Consider the following 19,299-nt stretch of genomic DNA (forward strand, 5'->3'; position numbering starts at 1 on the left):
GATAATTTTATAATCTCTCGAGTCAATTACGTTGGTAGATTGAATAATAATATGTGCAAGATTTGTTATCTTTTTTTTTTGGTCATAATGAGTCGAAATTTGTTTACGTATAATAAGATTTGTTAGCTTTCGATTTACTCCTTCTAAATTAAATGTTGATGATCGGTATTAGATACACTAGATTTCGGATCGATTACGGAAGAATTGCTATGCTTTATAATATATATATTTTTCTTTTATCCACGAGACTTTATTATGTTTAATTATGATTTAAAGATTTTAATAGCCTATTACATTACTTGTTAATTCAGATCTTTGTATTTGTTGCATTTTTACTGTGTAACTTTATGGTTCAAAGATTTTATTTGGGGGTGCTAATGATTTTGTCATAAAAGCTGAAGAATACTAGCTAATTTATGTAATCTAATTATTTGATGGTGTATTTATCATGTTTGATAAAAGACAAATAGATTAAGAAGAATAAAATCTTTATAAAAAAAACAAAATCAGAAAGTATGTTGAATATTTGTTAAGCCAAGATAAATAATCTTTGCTCATTTCTATCACTTTGATATAATAAAGTTCTACACAAAATCTCATCATAATCAAGATAAAAAAAACACTTAAAATCTTCAGCCACTATCTAATCTAAGTTCAAAACAAAATTGTAGTGATAATAAATAAATAAGTTTTAACATTTAATACGAAAAGGTCGAAGCCCTTGCACATGGCTCGGAGTCGCCCATCCGAGCTTTTAACCCCAACAGCGCAACAAATCGAGTGCATGGCTAAGTGCAAGTCAGCAGCTCCGACTCGTGTAAGGCTCTGGGAGTGGGCGGTGGGACTTTGTGGACCCAATTGCTAACTTTTTCTTCTTTGATAGCGCGTGCTCTCACTTTTAACCACTTAGATTTTATAGTAAATCAACCTTCTAAACATTCATTTTCAGATAATATCCACACTTTATAAAATACCAATTTAACCAAAATAAAATAATAATTCTTGTTCAGTGAAACTTTAATCATTCTCTCATCCGTGCATGTATTTTAGTGTTGTTTTGTTGCCAACATATGTGCATATATTTTAAATTTTATAAGATAAAAAATTTTACATAAAAGAATAAAGAAATTCTACAAGGCAAAAAATAAAAAAAGGTAATAAAGTGTATAATAATAATTCACATATTTTTATTTTATTTCCGAACAAATTTTAATTACTAACAGTTTATAGTTGGATTTCAAGAGAAAAAAGAAAAAAAAAATGAGGGCTTGGGCATAAATTTTGTATCTCACGCTCCCAGGAAGGAAGTAGTGGCGGCAAGCGACGGCTAGGGAAGCGTCGCCGCCGAAGAACACAGGAGGCTGGGGTGGTGGGTCCCACAATTGGGGTTGGGGTGGGGGGGTGAAAACAGAGGGACTGGTCCCCACAGAAAGGTTTTTGTGGGGTTTGTAGGGATCATTTTCTGATACCACATTCTGCCATTGCCTCCTTTTCCTTTCATTACCCTGCCCTCCTTGCCATCGATCCATCCCCATTTTTATGTTTTGTGGGAATTTGTAGCCTCCTCCTCCTTTCCTTTTTTTTTTTTTTTTTTTTTTCTTGCTTAAACTTTACTCATTTCCATTTTCCTCCAGTTCGTTCATTATGTATATAAATGTTAAAATCTTAAGTAATAAATAAGAAATGTGGCCAATTGTGGTGCTGCTGGTGGGTGCAAGTCCCTGAGTGGTCTAATGGATGACAACTACGACGGATTGTTCTACCTAAAATGGAAAGCAATGAATTTAGACTGTGACTTTTTGTCTCTGCTGTTCAGCCCTTAAATAAACGGGTAAATTACGCTGTAATCCCTAAAATTTAATCATCAATTGAATTCGTAGTTGCTACATAAAATTTAATATAATAACAAAAATATGTTTCATGTCATTTTTAGGAATAACAGGACGAACTGAGAAGGATATATGCCTTGAAGAATTTATCCTATAAGGCCCTCTTTTGATATATATATGTATATATGTATATATTTATTTATATAAAGAAAAACTAAAAGCAGAGAAATTGTTACTCTCAATTTCCATATATCTAATATCATGATTTTCTTTTAATTAATACCGTGCTTACTAATCTTACGAAAACATATTTGTATTATGATTTATAAAATGAGTAATACCCATTAAAATAGTTTATCCAATCTTCTCAATGTTAATGACATGACAACCAACAAGCGTGTAGATCAATTGGTATGAGAATGTTCTAATTTAATTAATCATTGTCTTTAGTTCGAGACTTGAGAATGCAACTACCTTAAAAAAAAAATGAATGACATAACAAGATTTGAGGTTAAAATTATAAAATGAAATTCAGTGGAGGCCATAATGGAAGCTAGAAGTGAATCATTATTGAGGTTTATGCCCTTTACACCTAGGCAATTAATCGATATCTCAACTTCAAGGGACAAAGCTTTAATCCATCATATTAGCTAGTAATGGTCGTGTTCCTGGACAAAATAGGAAAAGAGTTGCAATGTGGAATGATTTGCCAACTTCTATTAAGTTTGTTAATATAAATCTCCATGGTGTTTTCTTTTTCTTTTTCTTTAATCTCAAATTAAATGGCAGCTGATCATTTAAGTTTTGGGCAGCATGTTTCCAGTTGCAGAACTGATTTCCTAGATAATGAACAAGCAGCTGAATACGAGCTACCATCTTCATAAAAAACCTAAAAGCTCAACTTCTCTTTCTCTCTTTGAAATATATGTAGGGTATCCAAGGTCCCAAAATCCCAAAAAGCTTAGGGGAACATGCATTATTCTTCATAATAGGATGAAAGGAATGTTTGGCACTACTGCAAGAAGTAATGGGTCCCCTTATATATTCCATGATCTTACTCTTAGTCTGAGAATCTTGACTAATTTAACTTCTAATACCAACCCCAATATCCCCTCAATTACTCTATTTCATTTTCTTCTTTTGCTAAGCACCATTCGCGATTTGTCATATCCAAATGATGAAGACGAGTCAAATCCGAACCTGAATTTGATAAACACATTCATTCAGCTGTTAATTTGGTACTTAGCATTTGCAATAATAAGGTCTGGTTTTAAATGCCCTAGCGCTAGTGGTGCGATTGACCCACAAGAGATTGCACCCTGTACAATAATACTTGGGCCCTTAGCAAACACAAACGCTTCAAAATTTTGAGCTATAGCAGAAAGCTTATGATTTTGTCTCCTTGACACTGCACACGCTTCATCATAACCGTTGAGAAATTAAGTCAACTGCGTTAAAAAGCTTTGCTTTCGCTTTTGTTTTCCCACTTTTGTTGTTAAAAAGAGAGATATTAAATCCAGTGGTAAGATTTTATTGTTCAGAAGTTTATTAATTTAACTGTTGGATTGGGGACGATTTAAATCAAGTAGTAAGAGGTCCTACATATATGATATCATTAAAATGAAGAATTGAGAGATTACTTGCTTAAACATATAATACATGCTTTGCCTTATAAAGAAAGGCAAGGGGGCCAGGCCAGCTTAAGGATATATTTGGACGAAAACTATATATAGTTGAGAGCTATTATGTAATGCTATCTCTTTAAACCATCAGCAGCACATCTTATAGCATTTTTCTTCTTTTAATTTACTTTTTGAAAGTTTTGACTTGCAGTAAAAGGATCTCAAGTCTCTTCTGCCACATTTGAATTAACAATCGTATATATAAGATTATTATTATTTTTTGGTTGTAAACCATCCAACGTCCTGCAACCGCATTGGGCCTCGACTAATTCAGATTCAGGGCAAGGCTCTTTACCCCTCTCAAATAGTGTGTTTAGTGGGGATCGAACTTGAAAGCTCTTCCGACAAACTCAGTCTACGCTGCCAACTGAGCCACAACCATTTGGTCGTATATATAAGATTTTAATCAAAGTGCACTCCGTGGCGCATGATCAAGATTTGGGATACGGAGATGCGTTGTGGGATCCACAACATTCTGATTTTTTTTTAAATGTGTGGATAATTATTTTTTAATGAATATATATAATTCTTTTTTAACGAATATATATAATTCAATTTTAATGAATATATATAATTCATTTTAACAAAGTGAAAATATTATTAACAAATAAAAATATAAATTGTAATATACTAACAAACAAAAAAATCTCTAATGAATTGAAATATGTGATTTTTAACATTTTTGTGGCATCCACACTTTTAAAATTGTGAGAATTTCCTCATTAGAGAATAAGAAGAAGATGAAGAAGAAGAAGAAGAAGAAAAATCTCTAACCATATTAAAGTTAGGGATGAGATAAAAGAAAATAATGCAGACTATAATATAATGTATTTTATCTGGTAGTGTATTAAAATATATAAATTTTTTGTCTTTTTTCTTTTTCCTGAATTTAATATACCTAGGGACCCTTGATTTTATATACACATACTTTAATGAATTGGGGGACAAACTAAAAAAATAAGAAAAATACATATTCTAATACGATGTAGGTTGTCTTGTGTGTGTGTGTGTGTGTGTATAGCAATTAACCAATTTTATAATCTAGGAAAATTATCATTGCACCACCTTTATTTTGTCTTATGTTCATCCAACCACTACAAAATTCTAACATGTACTTTGTACCACCTTTCTTTTCACATTTGTATCAACTTGTCACTTTTGCATTAACACTATTAAATAATTTTAATAAAATGACAATTTTACCCCCAAATAAATTAAAAGACCATTTTATTTTATAAAAATTTTAAAAAATAAAAAAATATAATGATAAAAATATCCCTAAATTTAATAAAAATAAATCCCAAAATTAGAATTTTTATTTTTAATAAAAATTATTTTAATTTAAAATTATAATTATAAAAATAATTGCAAAAATTTGGGATTTAATAAAAATCCCCTAAATTATTAAATTTTTAGGATTTATTCTTTTAAGAAATAAATTCAGTTATTTTAATAAAATTTTACAAATTCATAAATTTTTAATAAATAAATTCATTTATTTTTATTAAAATTTTGTAAAATTATAATTTTTTTATAAAAATAATTATTAAAATTTTGTAAAATTATAATTTTTTATAAAAATAATTATTAAAATTGTGTAAAATCTAAATTTAGTAAAAATCAATTGAGCACCTCTATTTGAGATTTATTTTTTATTAAATTTAGAGATATTTTTATAATTTTAATTTTAATTGTAAAAGTTTTTATAAGATAAAATAGTTTTTTAATTTATTTGGGGGTAAATTTATTATTTTATTAAAATTATTTAATAGTGTTAATGCAAAAGTGGATAGTTTATATAAATGTGAAAAAAAATGTGATGCAAAGTACATGTTAAAATTTTGTAGTGGTTGGATGAACATAAAGCAAAATAAAGGTGGTGCAATGGTAATTTCCCTATAATTTAATTATAACATCAACAAACAAATATCAGTATCATCTTTTAGATTAAAACTTAGGGTAAAATGCTTGTCGATCAAAGAATCAATATGTTGACTTTAAAAAGAGAAAAAGGGAAAGAAAACAATATACGTAGCATGCACAAAGTCAAAGGATATATGTGTGTGTGTATAGCTATGATAACAAATAATTATACATCATTTATTTATATTGGATACCATTCAACAAGAATTATAAACCCAGCTTTGCTAAGATCATTAGATTCTCCTGGAGAGTCATCATAATTGGCATTTTCAAATAAACATAAGTATTATTTGCTGCAAAGTCTTACCCATATTAATCGCCAAGTATTGGATAAAAGGTGTTTAGCAACTTTAAAGTGGATGCAAAAGGTATGCATGGTTCAATCTTTATCAGCTAATGTTGATTATTAGCTTTTAATTTTAGTTTGAAATTTTTCTTCTTCTTCATCATAACTAATAATACATTATTATTATTTCGAGTTGTGGCTTCGTATGAAAGGCATTCTCTGTACGTATCATCTGTCCCGAGGAAAAGGGCATAAGGTTTTGTCACTATAGGTGTGGCTTTGTATTCTTTCTCTTGAAAAAAGCTTACAGGGATGACGGAATCTCTCTGTCTGCATTGGAAGCCAAAGCTGACAAGCCCAAGACAGGCTTTAGATTCTGCTTATTATTAAAGTGTATGCATGCCTCAAAATTATTGATCACCTGGAGCACTACACAGTCTTAAGCTAAACTTACGCAAGGCATTTGCCGGATCTTTTTTTCAAGTGTTAAGGGAAGTAGTTGACCGAGTGCACGGCACAGAATTGGGCTTGTAGCTGTCGCAGTACGCACTCGGGAGGGCCAAGGGCAAGAGGAAAGTTATACGTACATTCATCAGTTATCACCCTCAACTTCAATCCAATGGCATTTATTAGCAAAAGTGAAAGAGTTTTAATTTAATGCAGCTATCAACCACTAATGAACCAATCATGACTTTGCTCGAATCAAGGTGAAGGTGGTCTCCTCTTATCTGCACGTCGGCCCACAGATGAATCATAGGTCCCCCAGCTGACGTGGACCCCATCCTCGGAAACAAACAAAAACACTTTACTATTCCCACACCAGAGAATGTCTACGCCTCTAACCTTTGCGATGCAGCACTTGTCGGCTCGAAGTTCTAATCCTCTGCGCTCAGTCACTCCCACTAAAGGTTAAAAACACTTTTGTTCCCTATCATGGCCAAGCCCAAACATCAAATTAATTCTCTAAATAATCTGTGATTACCAAGCTAAATGGGTGCCCCGCCGTTATATTTGATTTGATCATCAATCAAATATAATTATAGGTCTGATGATGAAATTCAGGAGCTTGGTGTCGCAGACGATCATTCCCTGGCTGTGTTGAGCTTGGACACTTCATGAGCCTCCTCGGTATTGATCAGGCACAACAAGCCCTCAACCATTACTTAGTGCACGAGAATCAAGAACTGGACACGTGGATGTTGATATTCGAATGGTGAATGACGGGTCAATCAGACGGCGGTTATTTTGAGGGCTATATGTCGGTGATGAAGGGGACAAGTGGCCGGACGGTTCAGATGTTTGTTTTTTTTTTTTACTGCAGTTGTTTCCTCTAGAGAAGCGAAGCGAGGGGCTCACAGTTGTACATGTGTGTGGGGACCACAGAGCAGTGTTGTGCCCATTTGATGTCCTTTTGCCACGTCATTCGTCATGGTTGGTGATATGATAACCGTGTCAGATTTTGATGATGGCAACCATACGTAATCACTCGCAACTTTCCTGGCTAATCATCCCTATGAGACCGTGACCAACGAAGAGAAGCCTCCTCGAACCAGTTGAAGTTCGGAAACAACTACTTCCACGTATGTAAAATAACATTCATTCGCTAGTCACAACTGCTACCCCAATTGCAACTGGGCCTGATTATAGAGTAGGCCCATGAGAGATTCCATTAGCACCCTCTATCTCTATTGACATCCTTGTAGCCACTTTCTCCCCATTTACAATTTTAACCTTTAATTTGTTTACAGTTTACACCCTATTTTCTTCGGTTTTTTTTATTTTTTTTATTTTCATTGTTAAAACAAAGTGGGGAGAGCTGTTGTTGTAGATGCAATAAGTTCATAAGCCACCGCAAAAAGGTTTTTAATTATTAAGACTGCCATCAAAATGAGATTTGAAAGTGCCTTTTAATTATTTATTTATTTGTTTATTTTTTAAAGGAACATAACCTTTACTAGACGATAAGTTAGAGAGAGAACCCAGTATTAGGGAAACACCATTAACAAATTTCTTTCAAGAATTATTTAATTGATGTTTCAAGAAAAAGAAAATATTTAATTAAGAAATAATTTAATTTTAAAGATATTCAAGACCGATTCCTCATTAGAAATCCGTTTCCATTGCAATAGGTTAGAGAATAAGTTTCTACCCTTCAAAAATAATTCATGGAGTTCTTATTATTAGATAGAAGTTTTATTGAAAATAAGACATATATAAGGAGAAGTTAAATTTAAGAGAACCATGGTTTCAATTTCATCTATCATCATTGATAAAAAAAAAAATGCTAAATTTATGATCATTCCGGAAAATAGCCGATTTACCTTGAAATAAAAATAATAGTGAAGGGTTATTTGTGAAATTAACAATGGGCGTTTTCAGAAAAGATGCATCGTTGAATATTTTTAATGGGTATATTTAGCAAACGGGTTTTGGAGGGATGCTTTCAGCTCCACTCTACGCATAAATGAAACCATTTTAAATAACCCTGTCTGGTTTACTTGAGTGGAAGATCGGATTCTGAGCCCAATGGTATAACTAACTGGGCTTCGCTTCGGCCTTGAATCAACAATTATTATTGAAACTAAAATCGACTTCTCAACGAAGTATTGGGTGCTTTTTTAACCCCCGATGTTCTTTCATTTTTACTAATATTCTCTCATATGAGTCAGTCTTTAAGTTTGATGAATCATAGAGACACGTACAACGTACATTCTTCTCCACATGTGACCAAGAGATCTAGTCGTTGGCGTCACGCTTATCATTTATATGATCAATTATGTTACTTCGTAATTTATTTATTGCTCAGTTTTATTATTTAAAAAATTGAATGCCACGTGATTTGAGAAGGTAATTATTAAAATCCTAATTTGTAAAAAATTATAGCGTTGATTTATGTTTTATTAGTTACGAAATTCTTATTTGTATTTATCTAAGTAAAAGCCCTTATTCAGAGACGATAATTGTTTATTGCGTATTTTATAGAACATTATAGAGGTACGCATTAAAAAAATAATAATAAAATTGATTGACTTCAACTTTTATTTGATTTGTCATTTGATTCATCACTTGTGACTTGTAATATGAACATATCAATTATTTTATTTATAAACGAAAATTAAATAATTTCGGATCCCCTTGCAACTTGTCAAGTTGGTGAAAACTACGAGAGACGTCAACCTTGATGTACTGTAACTTTGATTCTATTAACATAAATTGACTACATTGCTTTGAATCTCCAGTAAATGAAAAAAAAATAATTAAAAAAATCGCTTAAAGAAAAAGGATTCTAAGGTTTGAAACTCGTAATGCTAACACCACAGAGAGTAGTGAAAAGACTAAAACACCAGGTAACTCCAAAAGTGTAATCGAATTTGGCGCGTGATACTTGGGTTTTTTGTGTTATATTTCAAACGAATTGTTTGACTGTGTTATTTCTCTTTACGCGGATTGAAAATGGGTCATTCCCTCGGATAATTCATCCAGTCACTTTCCGACGAACTGGAACTGAACTCAAAATAATCGTCCAAACCAAAACCTAGTATAGCAAGTGTCACTCGTGTTCTTCACATTTTGAGATCACCATCTGGTTATCTTCGACCGTTAGATTTGCTTCTTTACGGTCAGATTCAAATCCGTTAGTGAAGTGAATCCAACTGCAGCCACTCTACGGTGAGTCTCTTTTCTGTGTCTCAGTTATCGGGTTTGTGAATTTCTGGTAATTTCTGTGCCTTTCTATGCTGAACTAATTGGTTAGATAATTTATTTATTTTTTCAAATTCCAGTTTATCTTATTATTTCTAGATTATTTTTTACACATGGCATTTGTTTTCTGTTTAACATTTGGTATCCTCATATTTGTAGCAATATAATATAAGTGTTCTGTGAATTGATGAGTAAATGATAACTTGGGGAGATAATTGCTCCGTTCATCGGCTTTGTAAATGAGAATTCGGCTACTAATCATGTTAGCTAAAAACAGATCGAACTGTTTTCCGATGAAATTTAGAAGATGGTATTGTCATATTGAAGGTAATCGGCTATTCTATGGCGATTGGATTTGTAACTATTAGTTTCCTGTAAATTTCGGGTATTGAGAAAGAGTCTCTGCCTTTGTGGACTGGTGGAATTTAGAAGAATAAGTGTATGAAACCTACCAACGCATGAATGCGCTGCGAGGGATTCAGGATACTTTTGTTTCCCATTCTTCATGTTTGAATTTCATTGAAATTGTTGCATTGATGTCCATGAAGCTTTTATCCAATCTGAATGACTTCATGGGCATGGTATGCGCTAAACTTGAGATAGCTTGAATCTGACTTGAATAGAACTCATTGGCCATTGGGATTTTCACATAATTAAGTAGAATTATCAGAGTACTGTTTGCTTCAACGGCCTTGTACATAAGTTTTTCGCTTAATGTTGTGGTGGTGGGAGTGTCATGCTTCGAGAGTGTGGCTCACATAATTTCCATTCGTATTGTCAAGGTTTGGAATCCTGATATGTTTGCTTGTCCTCCTTTTCAGCTGCTTCTTTATTTGAACATTTGGTCTTTCTGTTCCTGAAGCATGAATTTGTTGTTCTTGTTCTCCACTCATGGACATTACGGAAGTGGCCAAGCCCTGTAAATTCGATGATCGGACTACTAGTGATGTCATCGTACGCCTGAGAAACTGTGAAGGAAGACCTGATAAGTTCTATACTCACTCAAACATTCTTATAAATAAAAGCAAATTCTTTGCAGATCAGCTCACCTGTTTCAAATCTGGTGCATGCATTGAGATTCACTGCTCAAACTCTAATTATGATTATCATGTTAACCTTCTGAGATTGTTGTATCTCCCGTCTGACTTACTTTTAGAGTCTTTGGTATCTGTTAAATCTGCTGTTGAAATTCTTCAGTTAGCAGTTCAATTCGACTGTGAAGAGTTAACAAAAGTCTGTGTTCAGTACTTGGAGGCCATTCCTTGGGAGGACAAGGAAGAGGAGATAATTTTAAAAGCAGTTTCGAAACTGGGACAAGTAGCCATGCCCATATTGGCCAGGATCCAACCTGTTGATCTAAGGGCTACTAAAAATGTGTTTGTTTCAGCAGTTCGCTTTGCCACATCCATTGGTGGGCCAGGTCCCCCATTTGTTGACGATCTTAAAACCTCCGCTCAGGAACAAGTTGAATACATGCTAACCAAAGATGCGGAGACTCCATTAGTTACTGCTGATGATGAAGTAAAATCAGTGATGAAAATGGGCCTTTCACAAATCTGCTCTTCATTCGAAAAGGGACTATCTTCCTTGCTTTTGGAGCCTGACCTCACATCAGGAACATTAGAGGATAAAATAATGCACGGAGTATCTGATGTTGAATGGATATCTAACATACTTCCCAAGATGGATTTAATGAAGGACTTTGTTTCTAGCTGGGCTGAAATCTCTAGTAAGATTTTGGTGGTGGTTGAAGACAAGAAACTCGATTCTTCCATGTGGGGTTTGAAAACAAAGGTAATTGAAATGACTGCCAAAGTTTTGGAAGCAGTTGGTTATGGTAGCGTAATACTCCCTTCACCATGCAGGCTAAGATTGCTAAAGACATGGCTACCTTACATAAGGAAGATGAAGCCTCTTTTAGACTCAAAATGTAGAAAGGAGACAGATTTTCCTTACAAGATGGACGAAGAGCTTTGTGAAAACATAGAGGCAGCAATTGTCCAGCTAATACTGGCATTGCCATCAAACCATCAAGCCGATATACTAGCAGACTGGCTGAAAACCGAGCAGGTTAAATATCCTGATTTGAGTGAGGCCTTTGAAGTGTGGTGTTACAGAACCAAGTCGGCAAAGAGAAGATTGTTAGAAGGAAGCTTGGATAGGGTTGGCAATACCACCCTTAGCCTTTGAGCTATTGTGCTAATGTTGTTGTAAGATTTTTTTTTTTTCCTTTGGTGCAAAGTTTCTTATAATCCCATTCAATGTAGCGGCAACATATTATGTCCTATTTGATTATTTTGTTTCAATTTCAACGTAGTTTCTCCATGCATGAATGATTCTTCCCAACATCATTCAATAGCAGGGCAGTTTTTTGTTGTTCTTTATGTGTTTGTTGTTGGGTGACGGGTGACTGGTGACTGGTGGCAGGGAGTTGCTAAGCCCACCGACCTAATTATGTTTATAAAATTTCAGGTAGGCTCCGGGGTAGAACGATTGCCCCAACCTCTGGTGGCGTCCTACTTGATTCCCTCCAATCCATAGACAACTGGTTGGTAATGGTGCCTTCCTACTCTATTCGTATTGTTGTTGTTCTTGCTCATTAAGTTTTGATTTATGTACATAGAAATATGAATGGGTGCGTGATAAGCTGCTACGTGTTAGCCGATCATTAGTTGGATTGTGGGACGTCAGCCAATGGTCGGGGAATATGTGATCTGTGATGGCCACACCCGATCAAAACTATATATAATATTTAGAACACAACATAGAACAATTGTAATACTCAGTCATTCCTTATTTTACAAACCCGAAAATGCCAAAGGAGCACCACGGGGCGCGGGCGCACACTGCGCACGGCACACGGAAAGGGCAGGAAGGACTATTAATTAAAAAATAATGACTAATGACAAACAAAACAAGGGATATCTGAAATTTTCGGGTTATCTGACGACTGATCCATCTCTTCTCTTCCACCCTTTAGTTTAATCAATCATCCAACTCACCCGTCTCTTAGTCCCTATCTATAGTTCTATATAAATAAATAAAGAAACAACAAATACTTTTGTTTTTATTTTTTCTTTTTCCTCTGAAATCTGAAATCTGAAACGCATACATCATCATCGTCATCAGATTAAAGAAGGAAAGAAAGAAAGAAAGAAAGAAAAAAGCAAAAAGGTATAAATAGTGAGTAAGTAAAGAAGACGAAGAGAGATTGAGTTGATTGTTAGTGAGGAAAGGAGAAGAGAAGATGTACGTAAGGACAGTGCCACCGACGGATCTGAACAGGAACACGGAGTGGTTCACGTATCCAGGCGTATGGACGACATACTTATCCATTCTATTCATATCATGGCTTCTCGTTCTTTCTCTCTTCAATTGCTCTTCCGGCATGGCTTGGACCCTCGTTCATCTCTCTCATTTTTTCGTATGTTCTCTCTCTCTCTCTCTCTCTCTCTCTCTCTCCTTGTAGTAGGTCTTTCAGATCCCCTTGGAATTGTAATTTCTGATTTTCATAAATTCCAAATTATATATTAAATTACTTAGAATATTAATTTTTTTTAAAAAAATTGAAACGAATAGAGCGTATTTGTGATGGATATGACCTAATTGATTGCCTACGCCCGTGAAATTGTTGAAATTATACATATAGGCTGAGGTGATAATTGGATAACAAAACAAATAATTTCTTCTTTGATTATTCGATTCGATGCACACTTTTAATTACATATTGTTGTGCTGCGTAGAAACAAGGGCCTAATGTTGTTTTTGGAACCGAATAAAAGATTGTAGAGGAACTTGATGTGTTTGTCGTCACTTGCATTATTGGTGTTTTTTTTTCAGGTTACTTATCACTTCTTTCACTGGAAGAAGGGGACACCCTTTGCCGATGACCAGGGGATTTACAACGGCTTGACCTGGTGGGAGCAGATTGATAATGGAAAGCAACTCACCCGCAATAGGAAGTTTTTGACTGTTGTACCTGTTGTGCTGTGAGTGCCTCCCTTGTTCTCCTTATCCAACTCTTGGAATTGCATCTCAAACTTGATAAGGAATTATTGGATTTCCATTTTTTAAGATATTTGCGTATTAGAAGATAGACCTGTTGGTTATACTCTATCTCTGTCCCGTCAACTGGTGGTTTCATTAAATGGTTAGAAATACGCATTATTTGATTGCTTCTTCTGGTTCTGCATACCGTTTAGTTTATTTTTATAGTTCATATGAGTTCATCATTGTGTCTGGTTTAAGGATTAGCATCACAGAGAATTTTTCTGTGGTCCAAGGGGCAAGCCACAATTTCTATCACCGGCATCTATCCACCCATTTGGCCTGCCAAGTTGGATTTCTTTACAATAGGAAGATGAAGCTTTATAGGAATCTGAAGGGCATGAGTATTGGGGACTGTTTCTGACATTGGGATAACCTTCAAATAACGCAAGCGTTTGCGTAGATGAATTGAATTTGATCTCTGTTTTTGGCCATTCGTTTGATTTCTAGAACCTTGTTACTCTCAGTCATTTTGACATTTTGACTAATCCCTCATTAGACAAAGCTTCTAGCATCATGCTTTTTATTCAAGAAAAGAATGATTTATCAATGTAATCAGTATTGTAAAAGCTGAAACATCCATGTGGTCCTGCAATTCTTTGCTTTCTTGTGATGAGTTGGTCCTTTTCTGTCTTCTCGAGTGAGTAGAGTAGTAATGGAGAAAAAAGTTTTTGTTGTATGTATATTTTCCTATCTTATAGGTTCTAGCTGAAGTTTTTCAGGAGTTTCTTTTTCTTAAATGAGAACTGTTACAACTGGATGCATAAATAGCTTGCCTTTGGCTTACCTACCTAAATAAAAATTACTCATTCTACTTAAATTGGTTTTGATTGGATTTTTGGCAAAGGAAAATTTTGAATGTGTTGTGTCTATCAAATTGGCCAAAATATATGCATGTATGTATGTATGTATGTATGTATGTATGTATGTATGTATGTATATATTTTTTCCTCACCTCTTGTTTCATTTGGCAGGTATTTGATTGCCTCACACACAACAGACTATCAAAATCCGATGCTCTTCTTCAATACACTGGCAGTTTTTGTACTGGTGGTTGCAAAGTTCCCAAACATGCACAAGGTCCGAATATTCGGGATCAACGCGGATCATTGAACTGCTGAGGGATTTATGTTTCTTTAATTTAGTTGATAGGTTTGATCATTTTGTTGTTCCAATCTAATGGTGAATGGTGATTTCGCAGTAGAGAATCAAAACTGTGAAGGCCGCGGTACTTTTTACATGTGTAGTGAATACATTATACGAATACGTCCCTCCATTACCAAGTGGAAAATTTGGTATACTCGTCTTTATTTCTCTTTGCAACTGATTCATATAGATGGATTTTGGCGTTAAATGATTGTCATCTATTATGAAGTGGTTTTATCCTCAAAATAATGGGCCCTCTTCTTATCTTTTCCTTCCTCTTAGTAGTTAAGCCTCGCATTGTCTATTTGGTCAGCCTTTTACCGTACTAAAAGAGTTTTTTTTTTTTTTCCTCCATTTTTCTTTCTTTTAATATCAATCTTGCCTTCACGAAAAGTTTGGTACGTAACTGATAGTCAGATACCTTGGCATACTTCTAGTAGTTGGTTGGTTGAAGTTGAACATATGTCAAAGTTGGGTGGTTGGCTAATAATTTTCTTTAAAAAATACTCGCACGTTGCTGTTGCTCTTTGTCAACGAGCCTAATTATGCGCTTAGCTAGTTAGCTTCTTGCGTTTGTAGTTCGATTAATAGCCAAAATTAAACAAGGGGACTTAAAACGTTTTTGGCTCTGAGTAACTTGTGAAGGAAGGCTAAACTGGATGCATTTGTCTTCAATTTCACGTTACTCAACTTGGAGGGTGGTCACATACACACTCACACAATTACGGAATTACCCCACGTATCATTTTCAATCTCAACTGAAAAACATGCTGTAAACCAACAGCCTCTCAAAATCGAGTAGCATATATTCTTCTGATGTAAGATTAGATTTCGGCTATTTGGACACTAAGATATTGTTTTCATAAATTAACGCTCCTGATGAAATTTAAGAATTTTCATGCAACACTGTGGCGATTTAAATTAGGTGTTCAATCAGTAAGGTTTGAATAGAATATGTTCCGTGAAAAAGTTGAATAAGACAATGAACGAGAAACTTAAAACTTAATTATAATGTTTTAAACGAAATGGGTAAATAATTACAAAACTGATAAGGTAGTTCAAAGTCATAATTCAGATGAACCATACGGGCAACAACCATATGTATTAAAGGTGCTTTTGCCATATCTTCTTCCACTTCCATTTATGCTAATCTTTTCCATATATAGCAGCCTTAACTTGTTGAATAGTTTTTCTTTCTACTTTGTTATTTATAAGTCTATTATATAATCTTGATCTTTAATATCCAAAATGGTACCTCAAGTTGGACCCAAATGTGTTAGTGTTGGTGGCTGCATATTCAAGTTTCCCAAACAGCTCATAAAGAGAAAGCAAATTAGGATTGGCGAGCAGACTAAAAGAAAAAGACCCCATTATAGAGGGTGGCATTGGTATAGCTAACATATTGCCATGCACACCGAGTGGCTTACAGCGAAGAACAAAAATGAACTAATAATATACAAAAGAAATAAATAAAAAAAGGATCTTTAGATCTGAATAGACGATAAATGTTTGATATTAGAAAATTAGTGGGGTGAATTATTCTTCATCACACTTGCCGAGGGGAATGTTTGTGGGGTCCATTTTTACGACCAAAGCGAGAAGGGTTTGTCAGATCTTTCCCAATCGCTTCATTATTATTTTTTTTTTAAAAACAAAGTGCTGAGGTGGGCATGTAATGCAATGATAGTCTATTTGCAATGATGATGCAATGTGAGGGAGTCTTCAAAACTATTTGGATATAGAAATCAGTAGGTTTCGCTTTTAGGTTGAGGCAGGTTTAGTGGTTCTAATTAACACACAGTTTTGAAGTTGCTTTTAATTCAATTTCAACTAGCTTCCTTTATGGATTATGACAATGTCATGTGCATAGATCAGTTTTCTTACCTGGCCTTCTTCTTCTTAAGCCATAGCCAGCTTCATGAGACTACTAGCTTGTTTTAATGCCTAGAAGAATCTCTGTGCCTGTTTACAAATTAAAAGAAAGGGAAGAATAGCAAAATATGGAGAGCATTCAAACCTAATAAACAAGGCTTATAATTTTCACCCATAAAAGATTTAACTCCTTACAAACTTGAACATAGTACATTATTTTTTGTGCTAATTAAGCCAAGAAGTGACACATGATACTGGGCAGTTGCCCTTCTGCTTGCTTGATCTTTAGACATGAAATTATTAAAGAGCATATTGCATGCCCTAGTCTCTTGATCTACTTGTTGCCCTAAAATTTCTGGACTCAGCTAGCTTGTACGTTGTATCATCATTAACTACACAGTATCTCATGTCACCCCTTCTGAAGCCAACCTAAAATAAGCTTCGAATCCCCACCATTAACAAAGACTAAAGAGAAATTAAGGAAGCGGCTGCACAGAGATTGACAAGGTGAAAGAAAAAGAGAGAAGAAACCCGATGTATCCTATGATCTGTTAGTAACGAAGAAATCCAAACCGAGTCATGCACCCCACCTTAACAATAAATTAATAGAAAGTTAAAAAGAAACCAAATTAAGAAGAAATTAACTTAAATAAAAGAGATCCCCCCAATATATAATTATTTTCCTATCATCATAGTATATATATAAATATATATTGATCATGATGATCATCCTTTTCATTAATTACCATGATCCTCCACCTAACATTCCAGTCCAGTACCCTGAAGAATCTCCATGCTCTCTATTCTGCTCCATATGATCACTTGTGCTTGAAACTTGTTTCAAGTCTTCAAATGGAAACAAAAGCCTTCCATTATTCTCTTGAACACTCTGATGATGAAGACTCCCATATCCACTTCCAAGCCCATCTAAAGAGAAATTTAGGGTTGGTTTGAAATCTTGCATTGGAAACCCTGGTGCGTAAACCGTGTTTGGATCCGGTACCGGCATCGGCATGAAGGAATTCAACCCTCTTGATGAGATTCCAGTTAGCAGCTCCAAAGCTGAAAGCTGCTGGGATGAAGTAGTAGTGGTTGTTGTCGTAGTTGATGAAGATATTGGAATTTGGCTCTTGTTGTCAATATTGGGTAGTTGAACCAGTTCAGAGAAGCTCCTATAACCTTGAGTAGTGGCAGCTGGGAAAGACAGGTTAAGATCTTCGCCATGATCATGGATCTTAGGGTTTTGATGAGGATGATGACTTGGTGGTGTAGCAGGATCAGGAAGCTTTTTAGAAGATGATGAAGATCTTTTGTTCTTCCTTGAACCACCACCTACAGGAATGTTTCTCAAAGACCCACCCTCAGTCCAGTACCTTCTACAAGTCTTGCAAAAATACCTAGGCTGAGTGAGACTATAATTGTTGTAGTAACAAAACTTTGTGTTAGTTGAATTGCACCTTGGGCAGTTCAAAGCTTGTTCCTTTTGGGGCCTTGCTTTCCTCTCTAAAGCAGCAGCAGAAGCAGGCTTTGGGCATGTATTTGTCACTATCTCTTCTATTGGTTTCACCACAATCTCCTTGTTAAAAGGAAAAAAAGAAAAGAAAAAAAAGGGGATCAAACAAAGAAGATGAGCTCTCATAGAAAGATTAAAAAGAATAACAGACAAACGAAACAAACCAGAAACGAGTTAGCTTCTCTTTACACGTTTCAAGATTATATCATCCCAACATAAAGGAGAAAAGAGAGAAAAAAGAAGAAAAAAAACTTTTTTTTTTCCTCCTCCTGGGGCTTATAATAACATAGACAAAAGAGAAAGATAAAGTGCGGGGGAAAAAAAAAAAAAAGGTTGAAGAAACTGATAAAATTACAAAACCCAATTGAGTGGGGACTTGCACTAAGCCATGAACAAAAGAAAAGTAGCAAATAAACAAGAAGAGAGAGACCATACATACAAATTAAGCTTTTTATACCTGTGGCCACTGAGCAGTATCCATGGATGTGAAAGTGAAGAGATTCAAGAGAAGAGCAGAAGAATTAAATGGTAGTTTTGAAACAGAGAAAAATCAAACACTTAATTTTTCTTGAAACTGATTATAAAAGCAGGAAAAGGAATGTTTTGTGATGGATTTTTGTGTATGGAAGTTCTATGTATCTCTCTCAACCTTTGCTTTATGTGCTGTCTGACTCTGAGTGTGTCTGTGTGTGTATATCATATATGAAAGAGAGAGAGAGAGAGAGAGAAAGATGGGGCATTTGTCGCTAATATATATTATATTTGCAAATGTAATATCCCATCTTAATTATTTGTCATTATTTTATTCTGAGTGGGAATATTTGTCCAACTATATATATTATTCTACAAATACACATAATAAATTCAACATGTACATATGCATATGTCTGAAATGAACAAACTTCGAAGGTAGGTTTTTGTGTACGTGTGGTACCAGTGGCTTAATGCAAATCGTATTCTTACTTCTCTGACCAATCCATACATGAATCAGCAACCCGAAGATTTTCTCGCGTCTCCGGTCTCCTGCTTTAATAATTCCCACCTTGTGTTCCATTGAGGCTTCGTTTTTCAGTGTTAGTTTGCCATCTTAGTCGTCAAATTTAAACCTTGTCAGTGCTGGATAGACACTTGCAAATTAGCTTTAGTAATTCGGTATATTAACCATACTCTAAACAATAAAGTCTAACAAATTAAAATAATAACATATAGCTTTTAAGAGGGCCATCACCACCTTACCATAATGCCAAATAGAAGCCTAAGTGGATAGAGTTTCATCTAGCAAGTGGCTAAATTCCAGCA

The 19,299-nt window shown here is 34.7% G+C and overlaps 3 protein-coding genes across 4 annotated transcripts; 2 read left to right on the plus strand and 1 right to left on the minus strand.

Annotated features, from left to right (window-relative positions):
• The first annotated feature begins 9,072 nt into the window (after positions 1-9,072).
• On the plus strand, positions 9,073-11,755 carry LOC102617080 (BTB/POZ domain-containing protein At3g05675). Its single transcript, XM_006476256.4, has 2 exons — positions 9,073-9,389; positions 10,244-11,755. The coding sequence occupies exon 2, from the start codon at positions 10,314-10,316 to the stop codon at positions 11,610-11,612; it is 1,299 nt and encodes a 432-aa protein (XP_006476319.2). The 5' UTR covers positions 9,073-9,389; positions 10,244-10,313; the 3' UTR covers positions 11,613-11,755.
• Positions 11,756-12,319: 564 nt separating this feature from the next.
• Positions 12,320-14,779, plus strand: LOC102617761 (uncharacterized). The gene is made up of 3 exons (XM_006476259.4): positions 12,320-12,846; positions 13,263-13,411; positions 14,444-14,779. The coding sequence occupies exons 1-3, from the start codon at positions 12,670-12,672 to the stop codon at positions 14,580-14,582; spliced, it is 465 nt and encodes a 154-aa protein (XP_006476322.1). The 5' UTR covers positions 12,320-12,669; the 3' UTR covers positions 14,583-14,779.
• A 1,846-nt stretch (positions 14,780-16,625) lies between these two features.
• On the minus strand, positions 16,626-18,728 carry LOC102618039 (dof zinc finger protein DOF4.6). Of its 2 annotated transcripts, XM_006476262.4 has the most exons (4): positions 18,458-18,728; positions 17,945-18,063; positions 17,234-17,863; positions 16,626-17,077 (listed from the first exon to the last, which is right to left on the minus strand). In XM_006476262.4, exons 1-4 carry the CDS (start codon positions 18,479-18,481, stop codon positions 17,065-17,067), a joined length of 786 nt encoding a protein of 261 aa, XP_006476325.2. In that variant the 5' UTR covers positions 18,482-18,728; the 3' UTR covers positions 16,626-17,064. The 2 variants fall into 2 exon arrangements, with proteins under 2 accessions (XP_006476325.2, XP_006476323.2); XM_006476260.4 differs by having other exon boundaries at positions 17,234-18,063; positions 18,458-18,727.
• Between the last annotated feature and the right edge of the window lie 571 nt (positions 18,729-19,299).

This window comes from Citrus sinensis, chromosome 3, assembly GCF_022201045.2.
Source record: "Citrus sinensis cultivar Valencia sweet orange chromosome 3, DVS_A1.0, whole genome shotgun sequence".
In the NCBI taxonomy this organism is placed as follows: Eukaryota; Viridiplantae; Streptophyta; class Magnoliopsida; order Sapindales; family Rutaceae; genus Citrus; species Citrus sinensis.